This window comes from Oculina patagonica, chromosome 1, assembly GCF_052425735.1.
Source record: "Oculina patagonica isolate OP01 chromosome 1, crgOcupat, whole genome shotgun sequence".
In the NCBI taxonomy this organism is placed as follows: Eukaryota; Metazoa; Cnidaria; class Anthozoa; order Scleractinia; family Oculinidae; genus Oculina; species Oculina patagonica.
This window is the reverse complement of record NC_135758.1, coordinates 849,297-876,908: the sequence shown is the minus strand read 5'-3', so window position 1 is coordinate 876,908 and position 27,612 is coordinate 849,297. Positions and strand designations below refer to the sequence as shown.

General features: G+C 39.6%; 4 protein-coding genes across 4 annotated transcripts; all 4 read left to right on the top strand.

Annotated features, from left to right (window-relative positions):
- Positions 1-1,631: 1,631 nt before the first annotated feature.
- Positions 1,632-7,604, top strand: LOC144647793 (calumenin-A-like). Its single transcript, XM_078507496.1, has 7 exons — positions 1,632-2,111; positions 4,058-4,248; positions 5,057-5,199; positions 5,449-5,509; positions 5,843-5,934; positions 6,457-6,549; positions 6,652-7,604. Exons 1-7 carry the CDS (start codon positions 1,960-1,962, stop codon positions 6,751-6,753), a joined length of 834 nt encoding a protein of 277 aa, XP_078363622.1. The 5' UTR covers positions 1,632-1,959; the 3' UTR covers positions 6,754-7,604.
- A 91-nt stretch (positions 7,605-7,695) lies between these two features.
- On the top strand, positions 7,696-11,863 carry LOC144652138 (calumenin-like). The gene is made up of 7 exons (XM_078512163.1): positions 7,696-8,129; positions 8,653-8,843; positions 9,621-9,754; positions 10,035-10,095; positions 10,500-10,591; positions 10,963-11,055; positions 11,644-11,863. The coding sequence occupies exons 1-7, from the start codon at positions 7,987-7,989 to the stop codon at positions 11,752-11,754; spliced, it is 825 nt and encodes a 274-aa protein (XP_078368289.1). The 5' UTR covers positions 7,696-7,986; the 3' UTR covers positions 11,755-11,863.
- Positions 11,864-11,955: 92 nt separating this feature from the next.
- LOC144652128 (calumenin-B-like) lies at positions 11,956-18,487 on the top strand. The gene is made up of 7 exons (XM_078512158.1): positions 11,956-13,736; positions 14,780-14,979; positions 15,082-15,245; positions 15,592-15,652; positions 16,287-16,384; positions 17,027-17,119; positions 18,308-18,487. The coding sequence occupies exons 1-7, from the start codon at positions 13,498-13,500 to the stop codon at positions 18,404-18,406; spliced, it is 954 nt and encodes a 317-aa protein (XP_078368284.1). The 5' UTR covers positions 11,956-13,497; the 3' UTR covers positions 18,407-18,487.
- Positions 18,488-23,084: 4,597 nt separating this feature from the next.
- Positions 23,085-24,106, top strand: LOC144652117 (adenosine receptor A2a-like). The gene has a single exon (XM_078512148.1). The coding sequence runs from the start codon at positions 23,098-23,100 to the stop codon at positions 24,088-24,090; it is 993 nt and encodes a 330-aa protein (XP_078368274.1). The 5' UTR covers positions 23,085-23,097; the 3' UTR covers positions 24,091-24,106.
- The last annotated feature ends 3,506 nt before the right edge of the window (positions 24,107-27,612 follow it).

Below are 27,612 nucleotides of genomic sequence, written 5' to 3'. Positions count from 1 at the left end.
AAACTAAGAAAACTAACGCCGCAGACAAAAAATCCTAGGTACGTCCCCGTCCTCGCGGTCGCCAACAAAACCGCAAAGAGACGATTGGACACTTTCCATCAACAGCAGAGCTTTTTTTTCTCATATTATTCGTGTTTTGATAAAGAGTATTTTATTTTGCGACTTCCAGAATTCTTCCCACCCTAGTACCAGCTCAAAATAAAAGAAAGAGGGCGTTGGTCTACTCGTAAGGCTGATCTGGGGCGAAACACCCGCAACAGCGGCGATACAAGCCGTAATGAGGGGCGCAATGGTGATCCAACGCGTTTATTTCGCACATTGTTCAATCTACGTTTTTTTTATTAACAATTCATGGAACACAACTTTCTTCACCTCGAGTTGCCTTAATCTTATCAATTTTCGCGTCTGATTTTAAAATAATCGCGAAATTTAATACGCGCGAAAAAAACATTGCGCGAAATTTAAACACGCGAAAATTAATACTATATATATTATATATCAAAACAATTAAATTTTGAATGTCTAGAACTGCAACTATCTATCCTTGAAAATATCTTTCTGTCTTTCAACTAGCACCATTCTTGATCATTCTTCTGATTTTAATACTGACAATACTGGGTTTTAGCTTGTAAATTGGCCACATCCTCTTTAGTAAAGTCACCAAAGTTTCCGTTTGCAGGCTTCGCCAATTTAAGTGTCTCGACCTTTTTGCCATTGTGGCCTTTTTGCCATTGTGGCCTTCGCATTAATAACATGTATCGTTAATTTCCTATAATGAGGTAGTTGAAACAGTCAAATCGTGGATGAAAATGTGTGACAATATAAGGCTACTTCAGCTTGATTCAAAATCGACTATCGTCGACCAAAACGCTAAAGAAACAATGATCTCTGAGATCTCGGCAAAACCGCGCAAGCCGGCCCCACTTACCGTATTTTCTCAAATAAACGCCCCCGGCGTTTATTTTAAACTTGGCTTCGTGAACCCGGCGTTTATTTGAAACCGGCGTTTAATCGGGGCCCAGCGTTTATTAACGGACTGAAATTTTCTGCCAATTTTTTAGATTGATTAATTGTTACCGATCTTCGAGACCAAGGGGCAGTTTGTGGAACGATTTTTCTCTTCGTTCTGGGTATCCAAAGGTGATTATTTCCCAAGAAGTGCACTATTACGGATTGGATAGTTTATGTTGCAATCGAGATTTGTGACAAACAGAATATATTTACTTGTAAGCTTGACCTCAAATAAACGCCGGGACCTCGAACAAACGCCCCCGGCATTTATTTAAAAACTAGCAATTTTGACCTGGCCGGCGTTTAATCGGGGTCCGGCGTTAAATCGAGAAAATACAGTATGTAATCAGGCTCTAAAATTGGAACGAACTGTGATCTCCGTTTGAGAAACAGCACCGGGATTTTTTGGGTTCATGCGAGCAGGCGTTCAGGATCAGTTTTACGGACGGACTTTGAACATAACGAGATTCCTTCTGTGGCACAGTTTACGAAATGCCGGTAGCTGTAATGTCTTATGGTCATGCAAATAAAGCTCAAATGTTGTTGTTGTTGTTGTTGTTGTTAGTACAGTAGCTTGTGCGAACAAGTACGTGGGGGGAAGGAAACAGAAACTTTCATCTTGCAGTTCGTACCTATTTTTCGCTTCTTGCTTGATTCTTCCAGCTTGGCTACTAGGAGTGATTGAAACGAACCATTGAAACGTGTAGAAAAGGCATTACTTGATATCAATTTATCGTTTTGAGATGTCAGAATTACCCATAAAACCACTTCCGTCTCTTCAACCGGAAGCTGGTGGACGATGTCACACAATACTGAAAGACAAAGCCCCTTGTTTTGCGGTTCTCGCTTGGCCGTGACCGGAGCTCTATGTTGGTCGTTTCTTTTACTCCTTAGTTACAATCTTGAGACTTTCGGAGCAATCTAAGGCTTCAGACGCTGTAGTATAACATGGCCAAGCTGCTTTTGTTTCTCTTAACTTGTATGTTATGTAGAGAAACTACAGCCGAGTACAAAGGACCTGACGAATCTGACATTCCTAGATCGGAACCTAAAGGAAAAGCTGCCCAGTCTGACAAACACAAGGAAAAGACCAAGCTGAGGTTGGTTGAATAATACTAAATTTTACATTTTAATATCACCTGGTACAACGAAAGAGATAAATAAGTGTGTCCACAGAAAGTCTCTCGATATAATACGCGTGATTATATAATTTTTGGCGGGTTATAAAAGGCCAATTCAGCCTGCCAATTCGCTTCTCGAGAGTAAGAAATTTCACACATGCAATAAGACGGTGTTTTCACTTGATGCGAGTAACATTCCCTTTTGAGCTATGAAGAGAAAACTTTTTCTTTGGGTTTTGACTCAAAGATCTACAAAGCTACACAGATTTCGAGGTGTTACTTTTAACCGGAAATTCTTTCTTGGGTGGAAATCTCTGTTTACCGTTGTAGCAATGCGTGACCGTCAAAAGATTGCTCATCATTTGTCTCGTCACGCAAGGATTTTCCAAAAAACTTTTTTAAACGGCTGCCTATACCCGTGAGCAATATTCCAAACAACGGCAAGGATCAGTTTTTATCAGTAGTTTTTGGAGGGGAAACCAGTGAATTTAATGCTGGGCGATGATTAAAAGAGCTGTTTTATTCACATGTTTTTAATATGAAGTTTCAGGCCTGTACAATACTCTGTTTTTAAGATACAGCTAACTAAAAATGGCTTTGCATGCCCGAATAGTGTTCCCCGCTTTCGAGAAACGGGTCCCAGGGAACGGGAAGAGTAGAAGTACTCTTTGCCGCATAATGTGGATTAGTGCTACAGAAGCGAGGATAAGCTCCAGCTGCAGAAGTTAACTTTTTAAAGGGTCACATCGTCAATCAATCAATCTTTATTAACGTGTTCAGTACGCTTAGCTAAAAAGCTTGTGAAGAAATTATTCAACATGACACGAGCGTGTAGCCTGCGAATACAGCCGCCTCTCACGCCTCTCTCTTGCAGGGGGGGGGGGGCACTCCCATATATGAGCTATTGCCCGAAAACTGCTCTGTGTTATGACGAATTTAGTCCAGAATAGGAATAGAAACTCAGGAGAGAAAGAGACTTTCCTAAACGTAAATAAAATCAACGCAGCATCGTTTTTGACAGATGGTTTTCCATTAAAACACTGATAGTGATACAGTTCTAAAAAATGCAAGTCTGGGATAGGGTAGGGATTTACGGTGTCTAGTCTAGTATAGGGTTGCAAAAATCAGCTGAACATGGTCTGGTATAGGGCAAGGGCTTCAAATACCCAGCGGCACACCCCCACCCAAAAATATACAGGGTGCCCCCCCGGGCTTGCAGCAAGCGGATCGGAGCGTGAGAGGCGGCTGTATTCGTAGGCTAACGAGCGTGGGACAAAGAAAACATTTGAATCCCGACGGGAATCGAACCCATGGCCTCCCAGATACCGGTTGGGGGCTCTAACCAACTGAGCTACGAGAGACTCGTTGTGAGCTTAGGCCATTTACTAGGTTGATATGTGACACGCGTCCTGCATACTGCTAGGATCAGCAATGTCGAATTCATCAAGTGTGTAGTAAGACATGAATTGCAAATGGGATTTATCACCGAGCTTAAAATTCACCATCTTTATTATTTACTAAAACGCTAGTTTACAGGAACGCCACGAATAAAAAAAGCTGTGCTAAATTAAGCTGAGCGTCGCAGAGAAAGTTTGGCGGGAAGGAAGGAGAGGGGAAGACGCGTTTTCCAATGCATGTACTAGAAACGGGAAGTTAATTCGAAGAGAAGACTGGGGAAAGATATCGCTATTTCACTCTCCACCCTCTTATACATCCAACTACGCAGGTTATTATTACTGTCATTTGGGATTTTTCCGCATACTTTTATTTGAAAATTGTTCAAAAACGTTTAATATTCCGCCGTAATTTTTTTTTTAATCTATCATCTACTTCATTGACGGAGAAGGGTAGTTGGGTCCATGTTCTGCAGCACGAGCTGTCTCAAGCCTACACTTACATAAGCTCACTTTTTCTTTTCGTTATAGGAGAATTATTCCATTAATTGATAAAAATGGAGACGGTAAAATATCGGTCCAAGAACTTGCTGCCTGGACTGACAGAAGCATGAAGGGTTTTTACAAACAAGAGGCCGAAAGTCGACTGAAGGAACTGGACACGAACAAAGACGGCAAGGTTTCCTGGGAAGAATATGTCAAGGGTGCTGAAAATAGAGGAGGTAAGTAACTGTGCCAAACCCCGCCCCCTCCCCCCTTATCCACCCTGCTGCTGATCCTGGTCAAGCGCGCGCATCGCCTGCACGGTCTGGGTGAAATAATTTCGTTTTGTTAGGAGGCGTGGTGACCTAGTGATAGAGCACTGGACTTGTAATCCGATGGCCCCGGGTTCAAATCGACCTCCCTGCCACTAGATGGATTTGTCTTCGGTTGTCCCGAATTCAATTCCTCCACGCTTTGTAAATAGCCAACTGGTCGGTCACCTGCCAGTTGGGGTTTTTAACAAGTTTATGTTCGGTTTTTAATATTTTTTTATTACGACCGGCAAAGGCAAGCAGTTCGTTACGGCTGGAAGGGAATCTAGGAAAGACTAAAAAATGTTTGTATGTTAAACAATGGAATAAAATTTGCGCGATATTTCGAATTGTAAAATAAGCCTACATGGGCTACAGAAGAAAACCTTCTAAAATTCCATGGAATAACAGTAACTGGAGGGGGGCAAAGGGTTTATGCGTGACGCGTGAAAAGGAGGGCAAAAATTAGTCCGTGACGCGTGAAAATAGGGCAAAAATTAGACTGTGATGCGTGAAAAATAGTAAGAAAAGAAACGTGATCCGTGAATTCTGCTGTTTCAAGTATACGTGACACGTGAATTTGGTTAAAACTTGTGCGTGAAGCGGGATCACGGACCCCCCTTTGGTACCCTCTAACTGCGGGGATAAAAAAAATGTTATTTTTGACGCTTCTAAAAGAGCAAGCTGTAAGTGCTTGTGAGTAATAGGTTAATTTTCGTACATTTCTGTTTAACAGGTTTTAATGAGAAAAAAAGGAAGCGCGAGAGAAGGCGATTTGAACATGCTAACATAAACAAGGACGGCTTGCTGTCACGTGACGAACTCATTTCCATGTTTCACCCCGAAGAAAGTCCAAACATGTTTGGAGTCATAGTTGAAGTAAGATGTGCGTTGTGTTTTCTTCTAAGTAAAGCCCGAGATATAACTCTCTTTAATCAACTATTTTTTTTCGTTAAATCCAGATTTCTTCCCATCTTTAAAACAAGCTCAAAGAATAGATAGTGTTGGTCTACTCGAAATGCTTATCTGGGGCGAAACACCCGTAACAGCGGCGATACAAGTCGTAATGAGAGGCGCAATGGTGATCTAACGCGTTTTTTTCCACACATTGTTCACTCTGTCTTTTAGGAATTCATGGAATTCGTGGATACCGACAAAGATGGCTTTTTATCATTCGACGAATACAAAGGTACGCATGAAATTCAATCGCGATAAAAATGGATTTAATAATTAATAATGTACAAAACCTGACTACATGTATAGTTGAGCATCAGATACAAGTTTTGTCAATTTGCATAGGAAATCGCACGACCTCAAGTACAGTTCGTGGTTAATTGGTACGAGTGTTTTGAAAGTTCTCAAAATTGCACGAGCCTTTAGGCGAGTTAAAGGTACTCCTAGGGAGTACAATTTGGGGTAAATTGTGCTGCTCTCGTCCAATCAGCATCCAGTAATTTTGTTGAGTGTACTATAAAGTTTAGAATGATGCTGGCTAGTAAAGACGTCAATTTTTTTACCGTAGGTAAAACAGTAGATACAGGCAACACGGATCAGCGAACTGCTAAAGAATCATTCAAGAAACTTGATCAAGACAATGATGGCAAACTCAACAAAGTAAGTTAAGCTTGGCGTAGTTATTCTTCACATTACGTGCCAATTAAATGAAATAAAAATAATTGCTTTTTAAAAGAAACACTCGATATTGTTAGGCAATTCCTGTTCCATGTTGGGTAGACTGTTCACAGTCCCCTATTTTTCCGTGAAGTCGTAGAGATCGATCGTTCAGTCCGACGGGCCGCCATCTTGGGTCCCCAGTTTTCGCTTGCGTTTGTAAACCAAGATGGCGGCCCGTCGGACTGAACGATCGATCTCTACGACTTCACGGAAAAATAGGGGACTGTGAACAGTCTACATGTTGGGCGGCTCTTCAAAACGAAGTCAAGAATACGGGCTAAACAGTTGTAGTAAGCGAGAAAAAAACCCAACCGAGTCTCTAATACAATTGGAGACCCTGGAAAATAGTAGATTAAGTAATAAGGGTGGCTTTTCTCTGCTAACAGAGTTGATTTATCTTTGCATTGCAGTAGTAGAGCGGTGTTAACTTTCCTCATTCTATTTGCATGTTGCTTATTGAAGGAAGAGATGAAACTTTGGTTGGGGGCGGTGAACACTTCCGCTCAAGCAAAAAATCAGGCACAACGGCAAGTTAGCTTGGCGGACGATAACAAGGTTAGATATATGCACTATAAAGAAATGTCAAATACAAATTAAATCATGTAAAGCTGCGAACCAGTTTGAGGTTGTAAGATTGAAACTTCTATCTACATACAGGATGGCGTTTTAAGTGAAAGGGAAATCATTGATCACATAGACGTATTTACAGGAGGAGGCGAAGGACTTAGGACAGGGCAGACAGCCAAGGACGAATTATAACTGAAGACACTGCCAGTGGTTTTCTCTTGCGTCTTTATTTAATGATCAAAAACAGTGGCAGATAAACTAACAAGGAGGCTTGGGCGTGCAGATACTTCCAGGATGAGGTGGAAAAAAAGGCCAAAAAAAACAATCAAACGAATAGAAGGACTGTTTTCGAAGGCAGGTTCTCTTTTTTGCGAAAGCATTATTCTTAGCCAGCAGTTACGATGTAAAAACTTGACGTCAGAATCACGTGGTAATGTTGAGTAAATTATTCTGGGTTTTTTTAATTTGTTTGTCAGTAAATTAGTTTGTTTGTTTGCTTGTTTGTTTATGTCATATTTAAAGCAGTTCGTTTTCGTGTCGTTATGATTTTGTCTTATATTGACTCAGTTGTACAGTATTAGTTTAGCAAATTGTTGTGTTTTGTTCATAAAATCTGTTGACCATCCAAAGTTACGGCTTGAACTGAGTTATAGTGAAAACATTTGTATTCCGTGTGTTGAAAATTTCATCTGATCGCGCAGAAATCAATAAAACGGTTCTCGGCGACTTATCGCTGAAAACAAATCACGAGCCTTTTTAGGAGCACTTACCGACCCTTGTGGTCGAATTTAGCATCTTTGATGTTAGACGCATAATGAAATATCAACAAGTGCTTTTGTTAAGGGTTGAAGTAATACGCTAGAATGGTTTTCGCATTGTATTCACATAAAAGAACTTGATATTGCAATGACTAAAGGGTTTTTGTTTTAAATTTACATTTTCCGTTTACGTTAGAGCATGCATGCAACGCTCTGAGTCACATTGACATGCAAGAAAATGAACTATTTTTGTCGAAAGTCAATAAACATTTATGTTATGATTTCTTTTTACTTGAATCGTGATACAGAAAACAGTAAGCTACGTTTTAATAGGTAAAAATGTTTTGGTCCTTTTTTTTAATTCGTGACTCAGATATTTGTTGCAAAAGACCGTTATTCCGTGGTTAAATCCCTTCCCCCACTCCCCTGTCAACTCAAGGGGGTTCTAATTTAATGTAACCCTTTTGTTAGACAGCGTACCATGTTTGACGACATTGCAAATGAGTTGAACGGTAGAATGCACATCAGCCGATATGTTAAGCAACGTGGCTTAACACGAAAGGAAAGCGTGTTTCAGGTGTAAATCTATAAGCGGTTCTCATCTTTGTTGAGCTCGTCATTCGTCAGTAGGACTCGCTCTCTCACTAAAGCGTGCGTAAAGTTCAACATGTATCGAGTTTTGATCGCGTATTGTCTTGCATTGTTGCTGTGCGTTTGCACTTTAAAAGTGCTTGCAGCAGAAGATACATCTAACGAACACAAAGAAGATAGCACTGAAGCAACAGAGGAAATGTTAAAGAAAGGGTTTGGGTAAGTACAACCAGTTTAAATCTAGAAAAAGATGTTAGAAATTGTGCATTGTTTTGTCCCTTTCCGATATTTGCACTATCCTAGATCGAAGGTTTAATCTGTTTGTTTATTTATTTGTAGAGTTATTGTAAAACTAAAACCATCAACTTCTGTACACTTTTGTTAAAAGTTCCCCGACTAATTTCGATATATTTTGTAAGAGTTTTCAGCTCATTCAGTACATGATTAATATCTCTTAAAGCTTTGAACTTCAAGTTTCTTGCACTCTACATTTGAACTGACTGAATTATGCAGTCGCCGTGACGTGTTGAATGTGGCTCACACGATGTCTTGTTTATTTAAATTTTGCTTTTAAAACGGACTTCGGTAAAACGGTCATTTAGAATAGTTTGGCCAGAAACCTGCGCGCGATTAATAAAAAAAAACTAGGTTTTATTTTAAACATCCTGATAACCGTCATGATAAACAAACAAACACAGCAAGGTTAAAGGCTTACATTTTCCTCTTTTCGTATTCGCCGTAGGTCGATAATATTACTCTCAGATACAGACAAAGATGGGAAAGTTACATTAGAAGAACTTACTGCTTGGACGAAAAAATCTTTGAGGTCTGTTTACAAACGAGAAGCCAAAGAGCGATTGAAGAAACTGGACACGAACGAAGACGGCAAGGTCTCCTGGGAAGAATATCTAAAGAGTAAAGAAGATGTAGGAGGTACTTAAATAACTCTACCCAGTTCCTCGCCACCTAACTTCCTCTTGCAAATAAGCGTCTCTTCAGTCGGGGAAACAAGTGCCAGTTGATGGCGACATCACTTCTCCGAGAAGTGACTGAGCCCGCGGTTTTCGTCTCAGAAGTTGCTTAGTAGCATGACGAATTTGTACGCGCGATTACTTTCGGAGTACTCGTGAGGCGCTCGCGCTAGTTTTTGATTGGATGAAATAATTCGGAAATTCTTCGAGTGCTTTAACGAAGATTTGCCAAAACTGGCACTTATTCCCCCGACTGTCTTGTTCAATAAACGCCCTTTTTTGGCAATTTCTCTGTAGTTTAGTGCATGCCCTGCGTCCGATGTTTATTAGCCCACAGAATAAAATCATGACCGGTTTTATGTCCAATAAGTTCCTACGGCAAGTTTTCTGAATTAGATAAACACTCAAGCGCTGACTGAAACTTCGTAACAGTTGTAGGTAGGGTCTGCATTCAAGCGTAAAGGCCCATTAGGTCAAAGTTCCGTCGCATAAAACGGACTGTTAGAATATTTATACTCTTCCCTAGATGGGATACTAGACCATCGCAGGGTAACCTGGGAAGGCAACGGCACTATGAGAGTAAAGTGTCTTGCCCAGGAACTCAACACAGTGACCCCGGCCAGGACTCGAACCCGGAACGCTCGATCCATAGTCCAATTCAACGCACTAACCATCAGGCCACCGCGCCTCCCACGATAACTCATATACAGAATAACTTTTGTTTCATTCTTTATCACAGGCCTCACAGAAGAACAAAAGAAAAGAAGATTTAATCATGCAGATACTGATAAAGACGAATTACTGTCACAGGATGAAATCAATTCTATGTTCCACCCGGAAGAAAAGGCACACATGCTTGATGTGATTGTTGATGTAAGAGTCCGTCCTTTCTCTTTTAGATTCTGTCTGTAATTTCAGTATTTCCCTTCGCGCTTTCAACTAACAAGTTTCATTGGACGAAATATGATGCTCTCCTAGGGAGAAGAAAGGGGAGGGCGTGGGGAGGGTAAAGTTCCCTTCGTTCCCATAAAATAATCCCCCATATTCCCGAATGCGTCAATGATTTCTGTGTTCGCTGATCCCCTGTTATTTAATGCTCCTTTAGCATGATCTAATGAATATTTGTCAAAGTGTGTTTTTTTCTAACATGCAGGAATATATAGAAATGGCGGACACCGACAAAGATGGGCGTCTAACAATTGAAGAGTATAAAAGTAGGTAGCGATTACTTCCGGCATTTTTAGTATTGATAAAGCAGCTTATTGCTTCAAACGTGACATCTAAATGGAATTTATCTTCCTGTAAGAATGCAAGGACATGTCGCAAACAAAATATCGACTAAAAGTCGATGAAAATATTCCAAGATTGCAGTACTAGTACGATTTAGCCTCCTCTCCAAGCAGTAAATAAGAGTGCAGCAAAATTATTGTAGTAACGAAATTTTTTAAACGCCCCCGGCTTCAACTGAGACAACAAGACGCACGGACTTTTCTTCCAGTTTGGTTTGATGAACCACAAAATAAGCCTCCGGGAATGTGCAATCAAATGGACTTGATTGAAAGATAGTTTTAGTACGCTCACAGATGGATCTAACTCGTATTAATGTTTCTTTTTGTAGAGAGGATGTTCAAGGGTGGTAAAGAGAATGAAAAAGCCGCAGATAAATTTTTTAAACAGCAGGATAAAAACCAAGATGGCAACATTGATCGAGTGAGTTTTTGTTAACACCTAAAGAAGAGTGTAGTGAAAGAGTGTAGAGTGTAGTGAAGAGTGTAGTGAAAGATAGAAAGTTTCACCTGAAGATAATCGAGTTTTTAAAGATTTCCGAAAGTGTTCAAAACAAAAAAGGCCAGTTCAGAATGTTCCACAATCCTTGGCTGGTCTTCAAAAACCTTCGGGATGCTTCGGGTACCCTCGGAAGCCGTTCGGGTTTTCTGGTTTGGTTTCTTTGGACTAACTTCGATCATCTCGGTATTTGTTTTCGCATTCAGATTAGCCAATCAAAGCAAGCGTTCTATGGGGGATATTTTATAACTTCGACATTTCAGTAATTGCATTCTCTTCACAATGGTTCTTTTCAGGAGGAAATGAAGCTATGGCTTAAGTCAATAAATACCGCTTCTCTAGCGAAGAAAGAAGCCGAAAGATATATTAAAAAGGCGGACGACAATAAGGTAGGGCCTCTAGAACATAAAGTTAAACTGTTACGGAGAGCATTCCATCTAAAGAAGAACAAGCGTACGGTGGAGTTATCGTAAATGATAAAAAAGCAAACAACCACATGAACAGCTAAACGAAAGGACAGAAAGTCTAAAGTTCAGAAACTAGCCTAGTTATCCCAAAGTGTATATTGTTAAAAAAAAGTATGCATACGGGCCTAGTGGCCCATTAGGCCGAAGCTTATCCCGGTTTTACGAAGTCGATGAAGTGAGTAGGAGTATTTCTACTCCCCCTGGATGGGTAGCCTCCCACGCAGTCGTTCTTAGGGGCGATCGTGTTTCACTCCTCCCCACGGCTACTGGATGGGATGCTAGTCCATCGCAGGGTTGCCCTCAGTGGGTGGGAGAGGCACTCTGAGAGAAAAGTGTCTTGCCTAAGAACACAACACAACGACTCCGGTCAGGGCTCAAACCCGGACCGCTCGATTCGGATTCCAGCGCACTAACCATTAGGCCACCGCGCCTCCCTCAGTATATATTATAATTGAACTAATTTCACGTCTTATGTACATTTGTCTAAGATTCAAACGCTTTTTTACGCAGGACGGCACCTTAAGCCAAGATGAGATTGAAAACCACGTGGACCTGTTCTTAGATGCAGCTAAAGAGCAGCAACCCGAGCAAAAAGCCAAGGAAGTCAAAGATGAATTGTAAAAATTGATAGCTGCTCATAGCGTTTCTTGGAAATATAATTTGTTTGTGAATGTGTTTTTGCCATTTCCCGTCAGACAATGCCAAATAAACTAGAATTTTTTCATTTGTATCAGAATGTAAAATATGTTTCTTGTCTGCGTATTAGTAGTTTTGCTTACCCCCCCCAGAGCATCCAGCCCGGTACTTACTTTACCTACGACAGGGGGTTTGACCGGGAGATAAGTGTAGGGAATGTTTCGGGTTTGTTCTGTTTATAAGTTGCTATAATTATATATTGCCTTTAAATGAAAAACATTCAAGGCTCCTTGCTGAGAAATGGAACACACACTAGTTTCCTGCACCAGCCTGACGTTTTCAAAAGAAAGCTTGCAGTAAATGAGACAGATTTTGTAGAGATTCAAGCTCGAATTCACCAGTTTAAAAGTTTGGGGGAATGGTAGATTGTTCAATTGAAGGACACTTCTCTGACATTAAAGAGTACACTTGATATTTTGAAAAGGGTGTCCAGAGTCGGCAAAGGGAAAAACATTTCACTCATATTTGAAAAATAACTGTAGCTAGGCGCCATAGATAAAAATACTAAAATGATCACTGTCCAAACTTTTCTAAGCTAGAATGGTTTTGGAAGTAGCTCTCGTGAAAGGAAAGCGAAAGCCATCAGAACAAATGCCAACAACGCAATGAGCAAATCATCAAAGCAAAATAAATTTAACCCGCACCAAGCGCGGAAAAACGCGCTTGGCAAGGTTAGTTTTGGTTTGGCAGCTGATTGGTTAAAAAAGATTTATTATTTTTTTATTTTTTGATAATAACTTTATTGCAACACATACACGCACAAAAAAGACTATTTACAAAAACAGTTACTTACAAAACTAAGCTCTGATTGGTTGCTGCTATATCTCACAAATTGTTCAACTCTATTACAGAGTTCAGCAAAAAAAAAGCACTATAGCGTGTTAAAAATGAGCTCTTTTTATGTGATTAATTGTATGATAATTTATGCCCAGAACTATTTGCTCCCTTAATTTGTATCCCGACGGGCGGAAATCATTTGTGATAAATTGCCTATCACTGCGAACAAATGAAATCTTTACCAGAAGTACATAATCACTTCAGTGGTCAACTTTAAGTGCTTCGGTGGTTTAGCGCACAATCAAATATCACTTCAGCTTAAATATAGCTTTTCAGATTTCACGCCGGCTTGGGTAGCTAATTCGAAGTTCATTTTTTAACACAATGCAATGTGATATTGGAATTACTGTATGGTTTTCGGTCATTTGAATTTACGTTTTGGGTTTGTGTAAAAACATGCAACGGGCTATACAGCATCAACAAATGTGTACAAATAAAAACTGTTTGTTTTTCGTCCTACCTTCATACTACATAACATTTTTAGATCTTGAGGCACTAATTTGGGGTTTGAAACCTAATTGGTTTTGCGACCATTTTACATGTTCGTGACAGAAATGTTCCTTGCAAAACCTTTATTCCGTGTTTAACATCGAGGAGGTAGAGCTTGTCTTAATACTTTTGTTTAACAACCTATAGTGTAATACGACGTGGCATATCTTGATAACATACATATAACGGTAGAACGCGCACCGGCCGATATTCTAGGCAACGTGGCTTAACACGAAAAGAAAACGTGTCTTTAAAATTCAAGACATTGCAGTGAATTGTACGACTTGTTAATCGTGTGTTGAAAGCTCTCTCGCTAATAGCTTTACGCGCGTGAACTTCATAATGTTTCGAGTTTTGAGCGCATTTTTCGTTGTGACACTCTGTGTTTGGGTGTTAGAAGTGTCTGCGAGCCGACTTGTATACCCTCAGTTACGTGCGTTACAAGAAAAAGAATTGTCATCTAAGGAACATTACAAGAACGAACAACATGATGTACAGTACGATCACGAAGCTTTCCTTGGTCAACAAACAGCACAAGAATGGGAGCAACTACCGAGTGATGAGGTCAAAGAAAAACTCAGGCAAGTAGCTTTGTATTTTCGTGTTTTTGAAAACTTTTAAAATTAATTTATTTTCATGCTTGAGAATATTCAATGCGTGCGAGGGAAACGGGAAAACAGGAAATTCATCATAAACAAGCGTAGCTTCTTATATTTATTTTTAAAAATGTTTCTAAACCCTTCACAATTTATGGTAAATCACACGAGACCGTTTTCAGTTAAGTTGTTTACTAGGAGCTACAAAAATTTAATTCAACTGCAGTCGAATTTTTCAGTAAATGTCAACACCTGATTTTCTCTACCACCATGAAAAGATCGCCAGTAAACTGTTTGTTGTTTGATGCGACGATGTGTAATGTCCGTTACAAACCGCAGTGTGTAAACTGGTGGCTTTCAGTTCTTGCCATCTTTTGACGTCAAGTTTGCTTATTGCATGGTTTAAAAATACCGCAAATTAACAACTCTGACGTTATCTTTGCATCTATATTGGAACCAAGTCACTTGTTGTGAGACTAAAATCTTCCAGTTACTTCGTAATAGACGTTGTCATTGTTGTGATCAAAACAGAACTACTAATCAAGACAATATCGAAGCATATCGTCGCATTTAACGCACGTAACAAGCTTTTTTAGAAGTTGTTCACGACATCATACCATAAACACAAACAACCCCCCCCCCCAAAAAAAAAACAACAACAACAACAACAACAACAACAAAGACAGCACACCATCACGTGAGTTCTTCTTGGAGAGTTTTAAAATGGCGGCATGCAACATTAATTTACGTCTTCCCGTGCTTGTCAGGGGTTTCGCCTTCGTTTAGCGGTTCTTGACAGATTACGTCTCCCATGTTTGTCTCTGGTTGCATTTTTTCCCGCGTCTGTCACCAGGTGCAAATTTTCCCGCCCTTTTTGCAGGTTGTACCTCTTCGCTGTTGACATTTTATCGCGCTTGTCAAAAGATACTTCAGTGTATTTTCTGGACTTATCTCTGGTAACATGTATACCCATGCTTCTATCTTGTGTAGTAACACGTATTGCTGTGTTTTGCTTCTTGACAACACAGGGCACTTTTCCCTAAAATAGACATCGACAAGGACAACAAAGTGTCAAACACTGAACTTTATGAGTGGATTGAACAACACATGAGGAAACACGTGCTGCGCGGGGCTGACATGAAATTGAGGGACATTGACACGGACAAGGACGGCAAGGTATCATGGGAAGAGTACAAAGAATCGGAATTTCCACCGTCCACTGAGGAAGGTTAGAAACTAGTCACGTGGTACACAGTTCCAATACATTGTCGAGAAGGCAGTTAACAAGAATCGAAATAATTAAATTAATATTTTAAAATTTATCTTTAAGGTTTGAACGAGGTTACCCTGGCAGAACTGAGGGAGATAGAATCACGAGACAAAAAGCGGTTTGAATTTTCTGATACAGACAACGACAATTTACTGTCTCGAGAAGAACTCACACTTTTCCTGCATCCCGAGGAGTCAAAGAGGATGACGTCATACCTTATTGAGGTAATAATCACGTGACATGCAGATATGGTGGGGAGGGAAATGACGCAGGCCCTAAGCCCAAAGAACAAAATAGGTGCAACTGCGTCCTAGTCCCTAGATGTTCTCGGCTCAAGGGAGTCTGGGCTCCATCGTGACCGGTGACGTCACCGAAGAGCACTTACCGTTCTCCTGCCCGCTTCATCCCAGACTTTGCGCGAACAACGGGGCAAGAGAGAAAGCCAGGGACTGGGCAGGTGCGACTGAAATTAGAGAATTTTTAATGTGGCACATGTCAACTGCCTTTGAGTACTATCAGTTCTGTATTCCCTGTCCTATAAGTTTAACATGTACTATTTTGATGTCAAAGGAAAACATGGACGTGTTTGACAGGAACAAAGATGGCAAAGTGTCTCTTGAGGAATACCTCGGTATGTTGAGATAAATAATAATAATAATTATAATTATTAAAACATATTTATACAGGATTGCTGCTTCAGTTTTAAGACAACAAACTTCTATCAATACAGGTCCTGTTAGAAATTAAAAAAATATGTCTTAAATATGGATAAAAAATTACAATATTTTTATATCAAAAAGTTGTTGGCATTGGTGTTGATCTCAGCATTTCGCCTTATTTCAGCTTATTTCTTGTCAGCTGTTGTATTACATTGATGGTTTTAGATTATTTTTTATTTTAACGGGCTCTAGTTGTCCTTGATCGAGCGGTCCGGGTTTGAATCGTGTAATGACATTTTACTCTCGAACTAAGGCTTCTTTCCACCTAGGAGTATAAAATATGAACTAAGAAATCGTTTGCGTATCCTGTCAAAAAATGGGAGGTTAACCTGTGAAGGGGAATCCAAGGGAAAAGCAATTATCCTAGTTAGTTATCTACGCTAAGCGAAGTTGAAGCCTGTACTGACAAGCTATCTCGCTACTTCGTTCTCCGGGAACTGTTACTTTTTCATTGATCGACTCTAACTTAACAATTGGCTTGCACAAGTAGAGCCGTTTCTTTACTTAAATAATTCATATTTTACTGCTACTGTTTTGTCATAATAGGAGAAGGAGTGGATAGTTTAGATAAGAGCACCGCCGACAGCCTGTCAAACAGCTTTAAGAAGGAGCTGGACCTTAACCAGGATGGATACCTTGATAAGGTAGTGTGTTTGGTCAGAACTATCTTAATTTGTTGCCAATAGTTCAAGTTTTTAGCACCACATCCCATATCCTTAAATGCATATACCGGGGGGGGGGGGGGGGGCGAGGTAGGTTGCTTTTAATATGACACTGACTGGAAGCTTGTTGTAGCTTTTTGTACAACCTCGTTCCCAGGGCTTTTTCTTTGGTAATTTAACCTCCTACGCAGACGTTCTTTGAGCTAGAAACGCGTGACACGAGCCCAAAGACCGTCTGCGTAGAAGGCTATTGGTAATTTGGCCCTTTCAAAATTACCAAGGGAAAAGCGCTGGGAGCGAGGTTACCTTTTGTACCCTTTACAGATTGAACGCCTTGTTTTTTGTACGGCTTAGGGTGCCCATTACAAATCTTCACAGTAGTATTTTCGTGCTTCCTACGTTGCTTTTTTAACGTGAGCCGCAAATAAGGCGGGAGGGAACATCGTTCAAGAAAAGGGAAAAACGGGCTAGTGTCAGGAAGCAAGGGAGCAGTTAGTCCCCCTTGGGGAGGGCGTTTACCTTAAATGCGGGAAATTTCATTTCCATTTTAGAGTAAAGCACGTCAAATATAGAGCTCTTTCGCAGGAAACCTTATTATTAATTTTGTTATTTGCGCTCCTTCAGAATGAGATCCGACATTGGATCCTTCCCGGGGTGGATGAGGACCCCATTCAATCTGAAACAAATCATCTCATGAAACTAGGAGACGACAACAAGGTAATGACAGATTTAATTGATGCCTGTCAATCCAACACAATACAAAAATGAGTAGCTTTTGAGAAGAAATAGGTATTACTTATATTGTTAACTGGCAACTATTCAATGCTCTTTGCGGTATAATGCGATGTTAACGTAACTTTGTGTTTTGAAATCTATTTCGCGATTAGACAACAAGCCCCACTTCTATTTTAACAATAGAGTGTTTCTGTCGAGGAACTATCGGCTGATATATAGTTGCCCCGCGGAAATTTGATGTTCTTAAAACAAATATTAGCCCGAGAAGCGAAGCTTCGAGGGCAAATATGCTAGTTTTAAGAACATCAAATTTCCAAGGGGCAACTATCAGACCGATAGTTCCGAGACAGAAACACTCTATTGTCTTTATTGTTCACCATTAAATTTTCTTCCGCGCGCACATACAAAAACAAGCATCGTGAATTATTTTTACTTTTGAGGATAAAAAACTCAATTGAAAGCCGAAATTTAACAAACGAAACAAAACCAGACGAGAAACCCACTAAATGCAGTGAATTTGGTTGGGTTTTTTGTCTGCAGGCAGCTTGTTTACAAAAAACAGTCACGGGCGGGCACTATCGATCCGGGCATTTTTCACGGGAGGGCTGATAGTGCCCTCCGGCGGACGGGCACTATCGCGTCACGTGTTCAATTTAAACCAATCAGAATCGGAGAAAATTTAGTGGTGAACTATAAGAGCGAATAGTCAACGAAGCGCATGCAGCAGAGTTGATTATCGTTTAGAGAAATCGAGAGCGAGTTGTCTTACTGTTTTAGCAAACACTAAGTGAAGTGACAATTTCAGGTATTGTTAAGCCAAAAAATCAAGGATAATTTTCCCCTTTAAGCGCAATGCTCGCGTGATTGTGTTCTATCATCGAATAGAAAACAATGAGAAAACCAATCAGATTCATGGATTTCCAGTACTACACTCTACAAAACTCTGCAAATGTGCGTTTTTTGCAAACACCAAATCTATGGTAGTTATTTTCTCTTGATGGTATGCTATACTGTACAATGCTTTTCAGATATATGTTATTCTTTTCTCTACTGAAGTCACTGAAGCTACAATGATTTATTTTTTCACGCAAACTAGTCCAGCATGTCAGACACATTTTCATAAGTTCCACCCTGTTTTCACCGCCTTACTGTTCTCCTTCCTCTCCGCAGGATACCTTCTTATCAGTGGAGGAGCTTGTGAAGCACTATAGAGATTTCGCTGGAAGCCGCGTGACTAGATACGGAGATCTTCTCAAAGAAGAATTATAAAACGAAGCTTGTACTGCTGTAAAACTTTTTTATCTACATGTTCCCTCACCAATTAGAACAGACTTTGTGAATGCCCAAAAACTGAAATCTCTTTATTATTCATCATTTTACGGACAACCACGAGAAAGAATGTAAAGTCGTCTAGTTTTAGCAAGGTGATTTATGTTGATGCACTGTGATGATGCTTACACGACTAACAACTAGTCCGTGTTTCTTTTCCCGCCATTGTGAAGTAAGCGCAAACCCCCTGAAGGCGTAAAATGCAGCGTTAGTATCGGTGTTTGTTTTCGTCAAATACGCGCCCTTTTCAAAATGGCAGGAAAGTCCACTTACTGGTGTACTGTCTTACTGAGAGTTCAGAGGAAATGACGACGTTTGAAGAGAATGGTGTACTTTCTATTATGTTTAAACCCCTGGTCATTATTTTTCTGCATGATATTGGTTTTTAGAATAAACCGCCTGGAAACGAGTGGCTTGACCAATGTTGGCCAACTTTTTGCTGGCGTGATGACGTCATATCCTTAACCATTCTCTAATTGGTGGCTCCGCAACATTTTTGAATTTCCTGTCAACTAAACGGTGGTTTTAATCACAACGTTTTGACGTTTCAGCTACCAACCAAAAAAAAAAAGACTGAATAGTTCCTCGGAAAATACGACGAATTAAACGACTATAAGCTCCGTCAAAGCGGGGTAGTCGCCATGTTGATTTTGATCATGGCGTAGTGTCCCCTTTTCCTAGTTTCTTGGCCTCTTCATTTCGCCCACAGCCAATCCCTTCGAGGCACATTAAGCGTCCCGGTGACGTCACCGTGACGGAATCATGGTTATGGCCTGCGAAAACAAGCGTACGGCGCCGTACGCACGCACGGGATCTACGCGACCGGCGACCACTTTAGATATTCTCTTTTCCCTTTTCACCTATTTCCTTCGTTTCTTTTGCGCCATTGCGGTCGATCACTCAACCGCGAAATAGATGCCACCCATTGCGTTACGTCGCTGTCTTGCGCAATACATTCTTTGAGCTCGTATTTCATAACATCTCGATTGACCGATGATAGAATTCTTGATACACAGGTATTTTTCTTTTACATCTGTTAATTTATTTGAATTGTATTTTTGAAAATTTGAGTTTGTGATTTTGTTCCTGAAAGACAAAGCGTAGTGAAATGGCACTATCGTTAAATATTTACTAATTTAAATTTCAAATAGCGCAAATTGTTTTACTAGGTCTAATAATAAGCAAACATGATAATGTGACGCAATGAAACGGAAATCCAGTAATAAATTCCGGCCTGATAGGTCCTGATATAAAGGTCAGTACTCGAACGATCAACCGTGATATATCACTTATAACAGCTGGTTTACGAATCGTCTTAATTTTACACGAAAATGGATTCAGCAGTTTCTTCATACGTCCTCCCAAAAGAAAACTCGGTCAACAACAATCAACCTTCATGTAAACTTTGCAGCAAAGCGGACAGCAACAATGTGAAGGTACTCAACTGTCTACACGAGTTTTGTGAAGCATGCCTCAAGAAATTCCTTGTCGAGAACTCTGTTATTTGTCCACACTGTGGCAAAGGAATGCGACTTGGCGATCAAGGAATCAATGGATTACCATCTCACGTTTTCTATGATCGAGTTAAAGACATTAGGAGCTGTGATCAGTGGATTCAACAGCGGCGGGACGCGTTCTGCTGGGAAATGTAAACAAAAAGCCACTTACAACAATAGATTTGCTGTTTTCGTAAATGAACTTGCCGCGATCGAGAAATAGAAAATTGAACTGAAATTGTCAATGAAAATGCTTCGTTTTTTGTACCTCAAACAGTTTTATATACGTACAAAAATATGAAAGAGCGGAAGACAAGAAACAACTGAAGCATGAACAAGAATATTTCAACAGCGTTCAACGCGAGCAAAACACGCGACTTACGTTATAAACGTTACTTGCGTGACATTCGTTTCCATGCGACCATGTCGAGAAAGAAACTTCAGTTCTAATATTGTTCTTCATAGCTTTACCGTCATAAACTTCGACGATTGCATTTTCGATATTCTGCTTTTTTTACGAAGTGTACATATGTATTTGTAACTTACAGAAACCGATCAACCATAACTCTAACCTGAGAGTGACCTCTTCAGTTATATAACAGGAACATGTCTGACATGTTTGTAGACTTAAATTTTAGGACGTATGGCGATTATGAATCTCTATACTATCGTGTTTTTGTAAAGATAATTGCCTGAAACAAGTAAAAGAAACGAAGGACAAAATAGATTTGTAAGAAAAACAATTTTATTGGTCTCAAGGAACCATCGAAATACTCGTATACTGCTATTAAATTTTGCTGTCTTCAGACACTGTGTCTAGACACTTAAACTTTTTTGACACATCAAGGGATTTATGACCTATTGTATGTTTTGGCCCAAATTGTGAAAAAGCGGACTCAGCTGGGGGAGCTGAGAAAGACTGCAAAGAACAGGCAGCAGTGGCGGAATCTGTTAACGGCCTTATGTGCCCAAGGGCACGAAGAGGATTGAGTGAGTGTGAGTATGTGTTTTTACCTTTATAAAACACCCATTATTAATCTATCACGGCGTTGCTGTTGTTGGCAAGCCAGGCCCTAAGCTATTCCTTGCAACAACAACTGAAATTATACAGTTGCACGAAGACTACAGACAGCCATCACAGCTGAAAACATACCCTTACCCCAATAAGGGGTGTCAAATGGTAAATGCGAGACTTTGCGAGACGGCGAGACTGATATCTTTTCTGTGAGCCCGAGACCTTTTTAGCCTTGCAAAAGAAATCGAGACTGCGAGAAGGCGTCAAAGAAAAATTCGAGACGACGAGACCCCTGATTTTGGCTAAAATTTCGCTAGACACGCAGTTTTTAAAGGACCATTCACCACCCCTCCAATACACTCTTTTTTTTTATAAGAATACAGTTTTTCCGACCCAGGCTGAATATTCTTATTTTTCTGCTGATTTTAGGCTGAAATATTCTTATAAACATTCTTAGAAAATATTGTTTGACATTTCCGTTTTAGAAAGTATTGGGTAATCAATTACAAGTGTTTGGTGTCCAGAATTGTTTCGTGTTATATTGTGCACATGTAACATTGCTTTTGGTTGCAGCCTGGCCGTTTTGGCTTTAAACAAAGCATTCCTCACAAAGATAAAGTGACGGAAATGAAAATACCTGATTTTGTTTCAACTAAAAACATATTTAATTGTATTGTATTTACAAATCTTCAACTCAAAACTATATTCTTTTCAAAATCTCAGCCTCAGGTTTATTCTTAAAATATTCTTAAAAATTCGCCAATTTCAGCCTCGATATTCTTATAAACTAGATTCTTATAAAAAAAAAAAGAGTGTACCCCATAAAAGAAATGGACCCTTACTGCCGCCTTCTCAAGGTCTTAAAAAAACTACTCGTAAATGCTAGTCCGTTTGCTCCGTTCACAGCCAATTGAACACTTTATTCTGTAACGCAACCCATTTTATTTAATTTTAGAATGTACTTAAGTTATCAGCTTGGCTCCAGAAGTGATTAAATTTGGATTCCTAATCGGAGATTTAACCTTTTTAAAAACAAATTAAAGTGGCTAGATTATGTTCTTGAATCGAAGGACTTGATCATCGAAGAAAAAATGTCTCAGTACAAAAACCAAATTTAATATCCAACGTAAATTTGCAAAAGGTAAAAAGCAAACTTGATAATGTGACGCAATGAAACGGAAATCCACTAACAAATTCCGGCTTCTCTTGCCAGCTGAACCGGTCTATCATACCGATCCCCGGCAAAAGGTCCACAAGGCCTTGAGGCCTGAAGATAGCACAGTTTACCCAACTGCATGCATTTTGGTTTTGTATATACTTTATAAAGGCACTCTAACAACGTGAATGAGGTGTTGTAACTTGGTGTATTTCTCTTTAACTTCTGCAATTCAGCTTAGTACTGCTTTTCGGCGATTCTTTTTTGCAATTAACTGATTAACCTGAACAATTCTAAGGAAGTGTTGTCAATGTTATGTATTAAGACACATTTTAATTTGTCGGCTCTATCTACAAAAGACCTCAAAACCCGCCGGTTTCCCCCTTTGTTTACCAAGGAAAGACTGTGACATTATTTACTTTCTACGGTCCGACATTTTGAAGAGGAATAACTTGGAATTTACATTACAAACAAAATAAATAAAAAACACACCGAAGGCACCCAACTATTCCGAGATGCAAGATCTTCCTAGCATCCAAAGAAATGTGAGCCGAAAATACAAGTTTATCGACACAAATTTGTCGATATACACGCGGTAATTCAATGCATTATTGCCTGCCGAACTTGGTCTCTAACTCCGTGCAAACAGAATAACATAGAAAATTAAACTTTTTCGGACCCCTTTTGTTTTTGTTCATTATATCTGAAGACTTAATTGACATAGGATAAAAAAACTGTTTGTATAGGTAAACGAAACTGATTTTAGCAAGAAGGTAACAAATACGGTTGATTATAACTGTGTCCAAATCTTTCACTTAGCAAATACACCTGCAAAAACCTCCCAATGTGTGGAAGAACTGTTAAGGCAAAAATCAACATATCTTTATTAAAACTGCGTAACGCTCTCTTGGAGTAAAGTTCACTGGGTTGCTGAATAATTCGATACCAACGCTTTTTTTTCAAAATGGAAAACTCTACGCTTTGCCGGAAAATAGATGTATCGTTTGAGAACATTTCATACACTATTCTGGCGTCGTTGAACGCCATCTCCGGAGTACTGTCCGTGGGAAGCAATCTGTTGGTTTTAACAGCAATTTTTAACTTTTCTCCCCTGAGAAAGGTTTCGAGTTTTTTCATTGCCTCCCTTGCCTTCGCTGATTTGTTGGTTGGCCTGCTTATGAATCCAATTTACACGGCGATCTTCATCGTAAATGATGCAGCTCAAGACGACATGCATCCTTTACGAGTCACAGAACATTGGTTATGGCTCCAAACGGTTGTAACATCGACTTTCACTCTAACAGCGGTTTCTATTGAGCGATTCATCGCGGTCAACAAGTGCTTTCGCTATTCTGAAATCGTCACAGAGAAGCGTTGTTGTTACTGCGTGGCATCGATATGGATTTTCTCCATCGTCTACGCTTCGCAACGCTTTGTTGTCAATCGCGTCGAAGACCTGCCATCGTTGTGGATTTGTACGACAGTTTTAACAGTGTTTCTTCCTTTCTTTGTCATCTTGTATTGTTACGTTTGCATTTTTAAAGCTGCCCGAACTCAATGTGTCCGCATAGCAGCGGATAACATTGTTAATTCAACTTATTGTAAAGAAGTATTGAAAAACAAGAAAGCGGCTTGGACACTGTGTATAGTAATTGGTCTGTTCGCGTTGTTGTGGTCGCCGAGTCTTGCCCTCTCGCTGTGGCACGTTTCAACCGCCGATCCCTGGAAAAGACGGTGTATAGACTACCTGTGGTTCTGGGCAGCCTTTCTGTCATTCACTAGCTCGTTTTGTAACCCCTGGATTTATGCAATTCGAACGGGAGAGTTTCGAATGGCATTCCTTAAAGTGCTGCGTATCAAAACAATAAAACGCACAGTACATCCACCTGAACAACTCCATGAATTGACAATGATGCACCCTAGCTTAGGATCACACACCGAAAGAAAAACTGCTTGATCAAACTTTAACGCTAACCTGCCGTATTACGTACAACCTTTAATTAATTGACAAACTTAAAAAAACTTTTAAATATGGTGGCATGTTATTATAAAACAGCAGAAATATCAGTCAATCCGTCTTTCCCTTTTGTAACGGCAAAAGGCTGCACGGAGCAACCTGGGAATGATTTAGAACGTCCGTCCTGTGACGTCAAGTGTCTTAAATGATGACGACATCAGGGGCTTTTAGGAGTGGATGTTTGCATACTAGACTGGAGGAGCTGTTAGGTTCCAGTCTTCGACTTCACATTTTTAATTTGAATAAATTGCATGATTTTTTCCCTGTTTTTTTAGCAAGCAAACTAAAGCACTTTGATTGACCATTTGTTTAACAAAGAACAAAATGGAAAAAATTTCAAACCGAAAAAGAGGTTCCTGATTAATTGTTTTTATGACATTTACTATCGCTGCAGCCTTGTCAATTTTTATATATTTGTTTATCCTCTACTTATTACATTCACTGAGGTAAAAGGGAATAAGTTATGAGATAAAAAAACTGACGAACACGATTCCGTCATAAACAAAGTAAGGAACGTATTGTTATATATATATATATAACAGTATGCAGTATGTGGGCTCCACAACAACGAAATTTAGACTTAGGTTTAATAACCACAAGTCTAGAGTTAGGCGACACGAAATGTTGACGCAGGCCGAGAAAAGGGCTGATGATCTTTTGTACAGACATTTTTGTAGTGAAGGACATAATGGACTAAGCGACATTAAGATTCAATTGATAGACCGGGTTAATGGAGAACAACAGTTGCGAGAAAAGGAGGGTCAGTGGGCTTATAGACTGAAAACTCTAGATCCGAATGGATTGAATGATAATGATTTTTTCTTTGTACAAAATAGGCGCTCGAGACGTACGTAGATTTATGTAAAGTTAGTTAGCGCGCGCATGCGGGGGAGTAAACGAATTATTGTAGCGCGCGCGCGTGGTTGCTCAATTTGAAACTTGTTAATGTAGTATGGCGCGTGCAGGGCAACGGTTATTTACCCTGAAGAAGACGCCTATAAGGCGTCGAAATATAGGTAAAAAAAATGAAAAAAATGTCTTCATTTGTGATAAAGTTATATATATATATATATATATATATATATATATATATATATATATATATATATATATATATAATAATTTTCCACACGCATCTTTTGTGTGTATAGGGCTTGCTTCAAGTTCAAATAAAAATTAACACAAATGAAGTTATGACACACTTTTTACGATCACTTATATTTCGGCCGGTTTACCGGCCTTCCTCAGGGTGAACTGAAAAACGCGTTACACGCCATTCTACAAGTAACGTTACAAATTTAAACTATATACAGAGCACGCGCTAAATACACAGTAACGGCTACAAATTTGAATTAAGCAATTTGCGCGCGCTAACCTTAAACCCGCGCGAAAACATTGAGCTCGCGCACATATAGAGAGTTAATTATAAAGAAATTCACTAAAAAGAATTCTAATTACGTAAACGTCCTCCGCGATTCTGGCTGTAGAAGAAGTCGCTATATATATATATATATATATATATATATAAATTAACACAAATGAAGTTATGACACACTTTTTACGATCACCTATATTTCGGCCGGTTTACCGGCCTTCCTCAGGGTGAATAACTGAAAAACGCGTTACACGCCATTCTACAAGTAACGTTACAAATTTAAACTATATACAGAGCACGCGCTAAATACACAGTAACGGCTACAAATTTGAATTAAGCAATTTGCGCGCGCTAACCTTAAACCCGCGCGAAAACATTGAGCTCGCGCACATATAGAGAGTTAATTATAAAGAAATTCACTAAAAAGAATTCTAATTACGTAAACGTCCTCCGCGATTCTGGCTGTAGAAGAAGTCGCTATATATATATATATATATATATATATATATATATATATATATATATATATATATATATATATATATATATATATATATAAATATATATATAAATTAACACAAATGAAGTTATGACACACTTTTTACGATCACCTATATTTCGGCCGGTTTACCGGCCTTCCTCAGGGTGAATAACTGAAAAACGCGTTACACGCCATTCTACAAGTAACGTTACAAATTTAAACTATATACAGAGCACGCGCTAAATACACAGTAACGGCTACAAATTTGAATTAAGCAATTTGCGTGCGCTAACCTTAAACCCGCGCGAAAACATTGAGCTCGCGCACATATAGAGAGTTAATTATAAAGAAATTCACTAAAAAGAATTCTAATTACGTAAACGTTCTCCGCGATTCTGGCTGTAGAAGAAGTCGCTCTCATTGAGACCGCTGGGTCTCAAGGAGCGAAGCCGATACGCCCACTGTCCTTCCTTGTCTATTAGATTTTCCTTTCTGTTTACCCTATCTATCAGTTGTACATTGAGATCTTGTAGTCCCTGATGTCCGTCGCTAAAAAAATGTTTATAAATAAGGTCATCGGTTTCCTTATTGGCAGGTGACATCTTGGAGTGAGCTTTAAGCCGGCTCTTATGATTATTAAATCTTAGCCTAAACTTAGTGGTAGTGGAGCCGACATACTGCAAACCACAAACCTTGCAATTAATTAGATACACAACATTTCTAGCATTACAATCCAACTGGTGATTAATGGTGTAACTTGCACCAGTAACATTACTCGAGAATCTGTCCCCCTCAACAAGATAATTACAAACGTCACACCTATTACTGGAACATTTATGAGTTCCTCGGTTACCAGGAGTTTCTTCCGCTCGTACAGATCTTAATTGTGCATGCACCAGGTAATCCCTTAGACTCTTAGGTCTTCTGAAAGCCACCATTGGATTCTCCTTAACTGCTTTTCGGCACTTTTCGGAACAGTGTAGCAGCGGTTGCAGTTCAGCTTGTATTGAGAAACAACAACTTCGAATTTGACGGCAAACACTATCTCCAGACACTCGGAACGGCGATTGGCACAAAAATGGCACCGGCGTATGCCAATATCTTTATGGACAGACTGGAGCAGAGATTATTGTCGGAGGCTGAGATCAAACCGTATCTGTGGTTTAGATACATTGATGATATTTTTATGGTTTGGTTAGGAAGTGAAAGTGATCTTAGGGATTTTCTTCATTACATCAATGCAGCGCATGAAACCATCAAGTTTACGTGGAATTGGTCAAGAGAACGAGTGAACTATTTGGACGTACAAGTCATAAATAATAGAGGCAAGATTGATACAGACTTATACACAAAGCCGACGGATAAGCATCAATATCTATTCTCCACCTCCTGTCATCCAAGAGGATGCAAACAGAGCATCCCATATGCCCAAGCATTGAGGTTAAGGCGGATATGCTCCACCGATGAAGCATTTTATCAAAGATGTGATGAACTGGCAAAATATTTAGTGAAGAGAGGATATCAGGAAAAGTTTGTCAAACAACAAATTCGAAATGCACAGTCCAAAACTCGGGAGGAGGCATTGACACCAAGGCAACAAAACAAG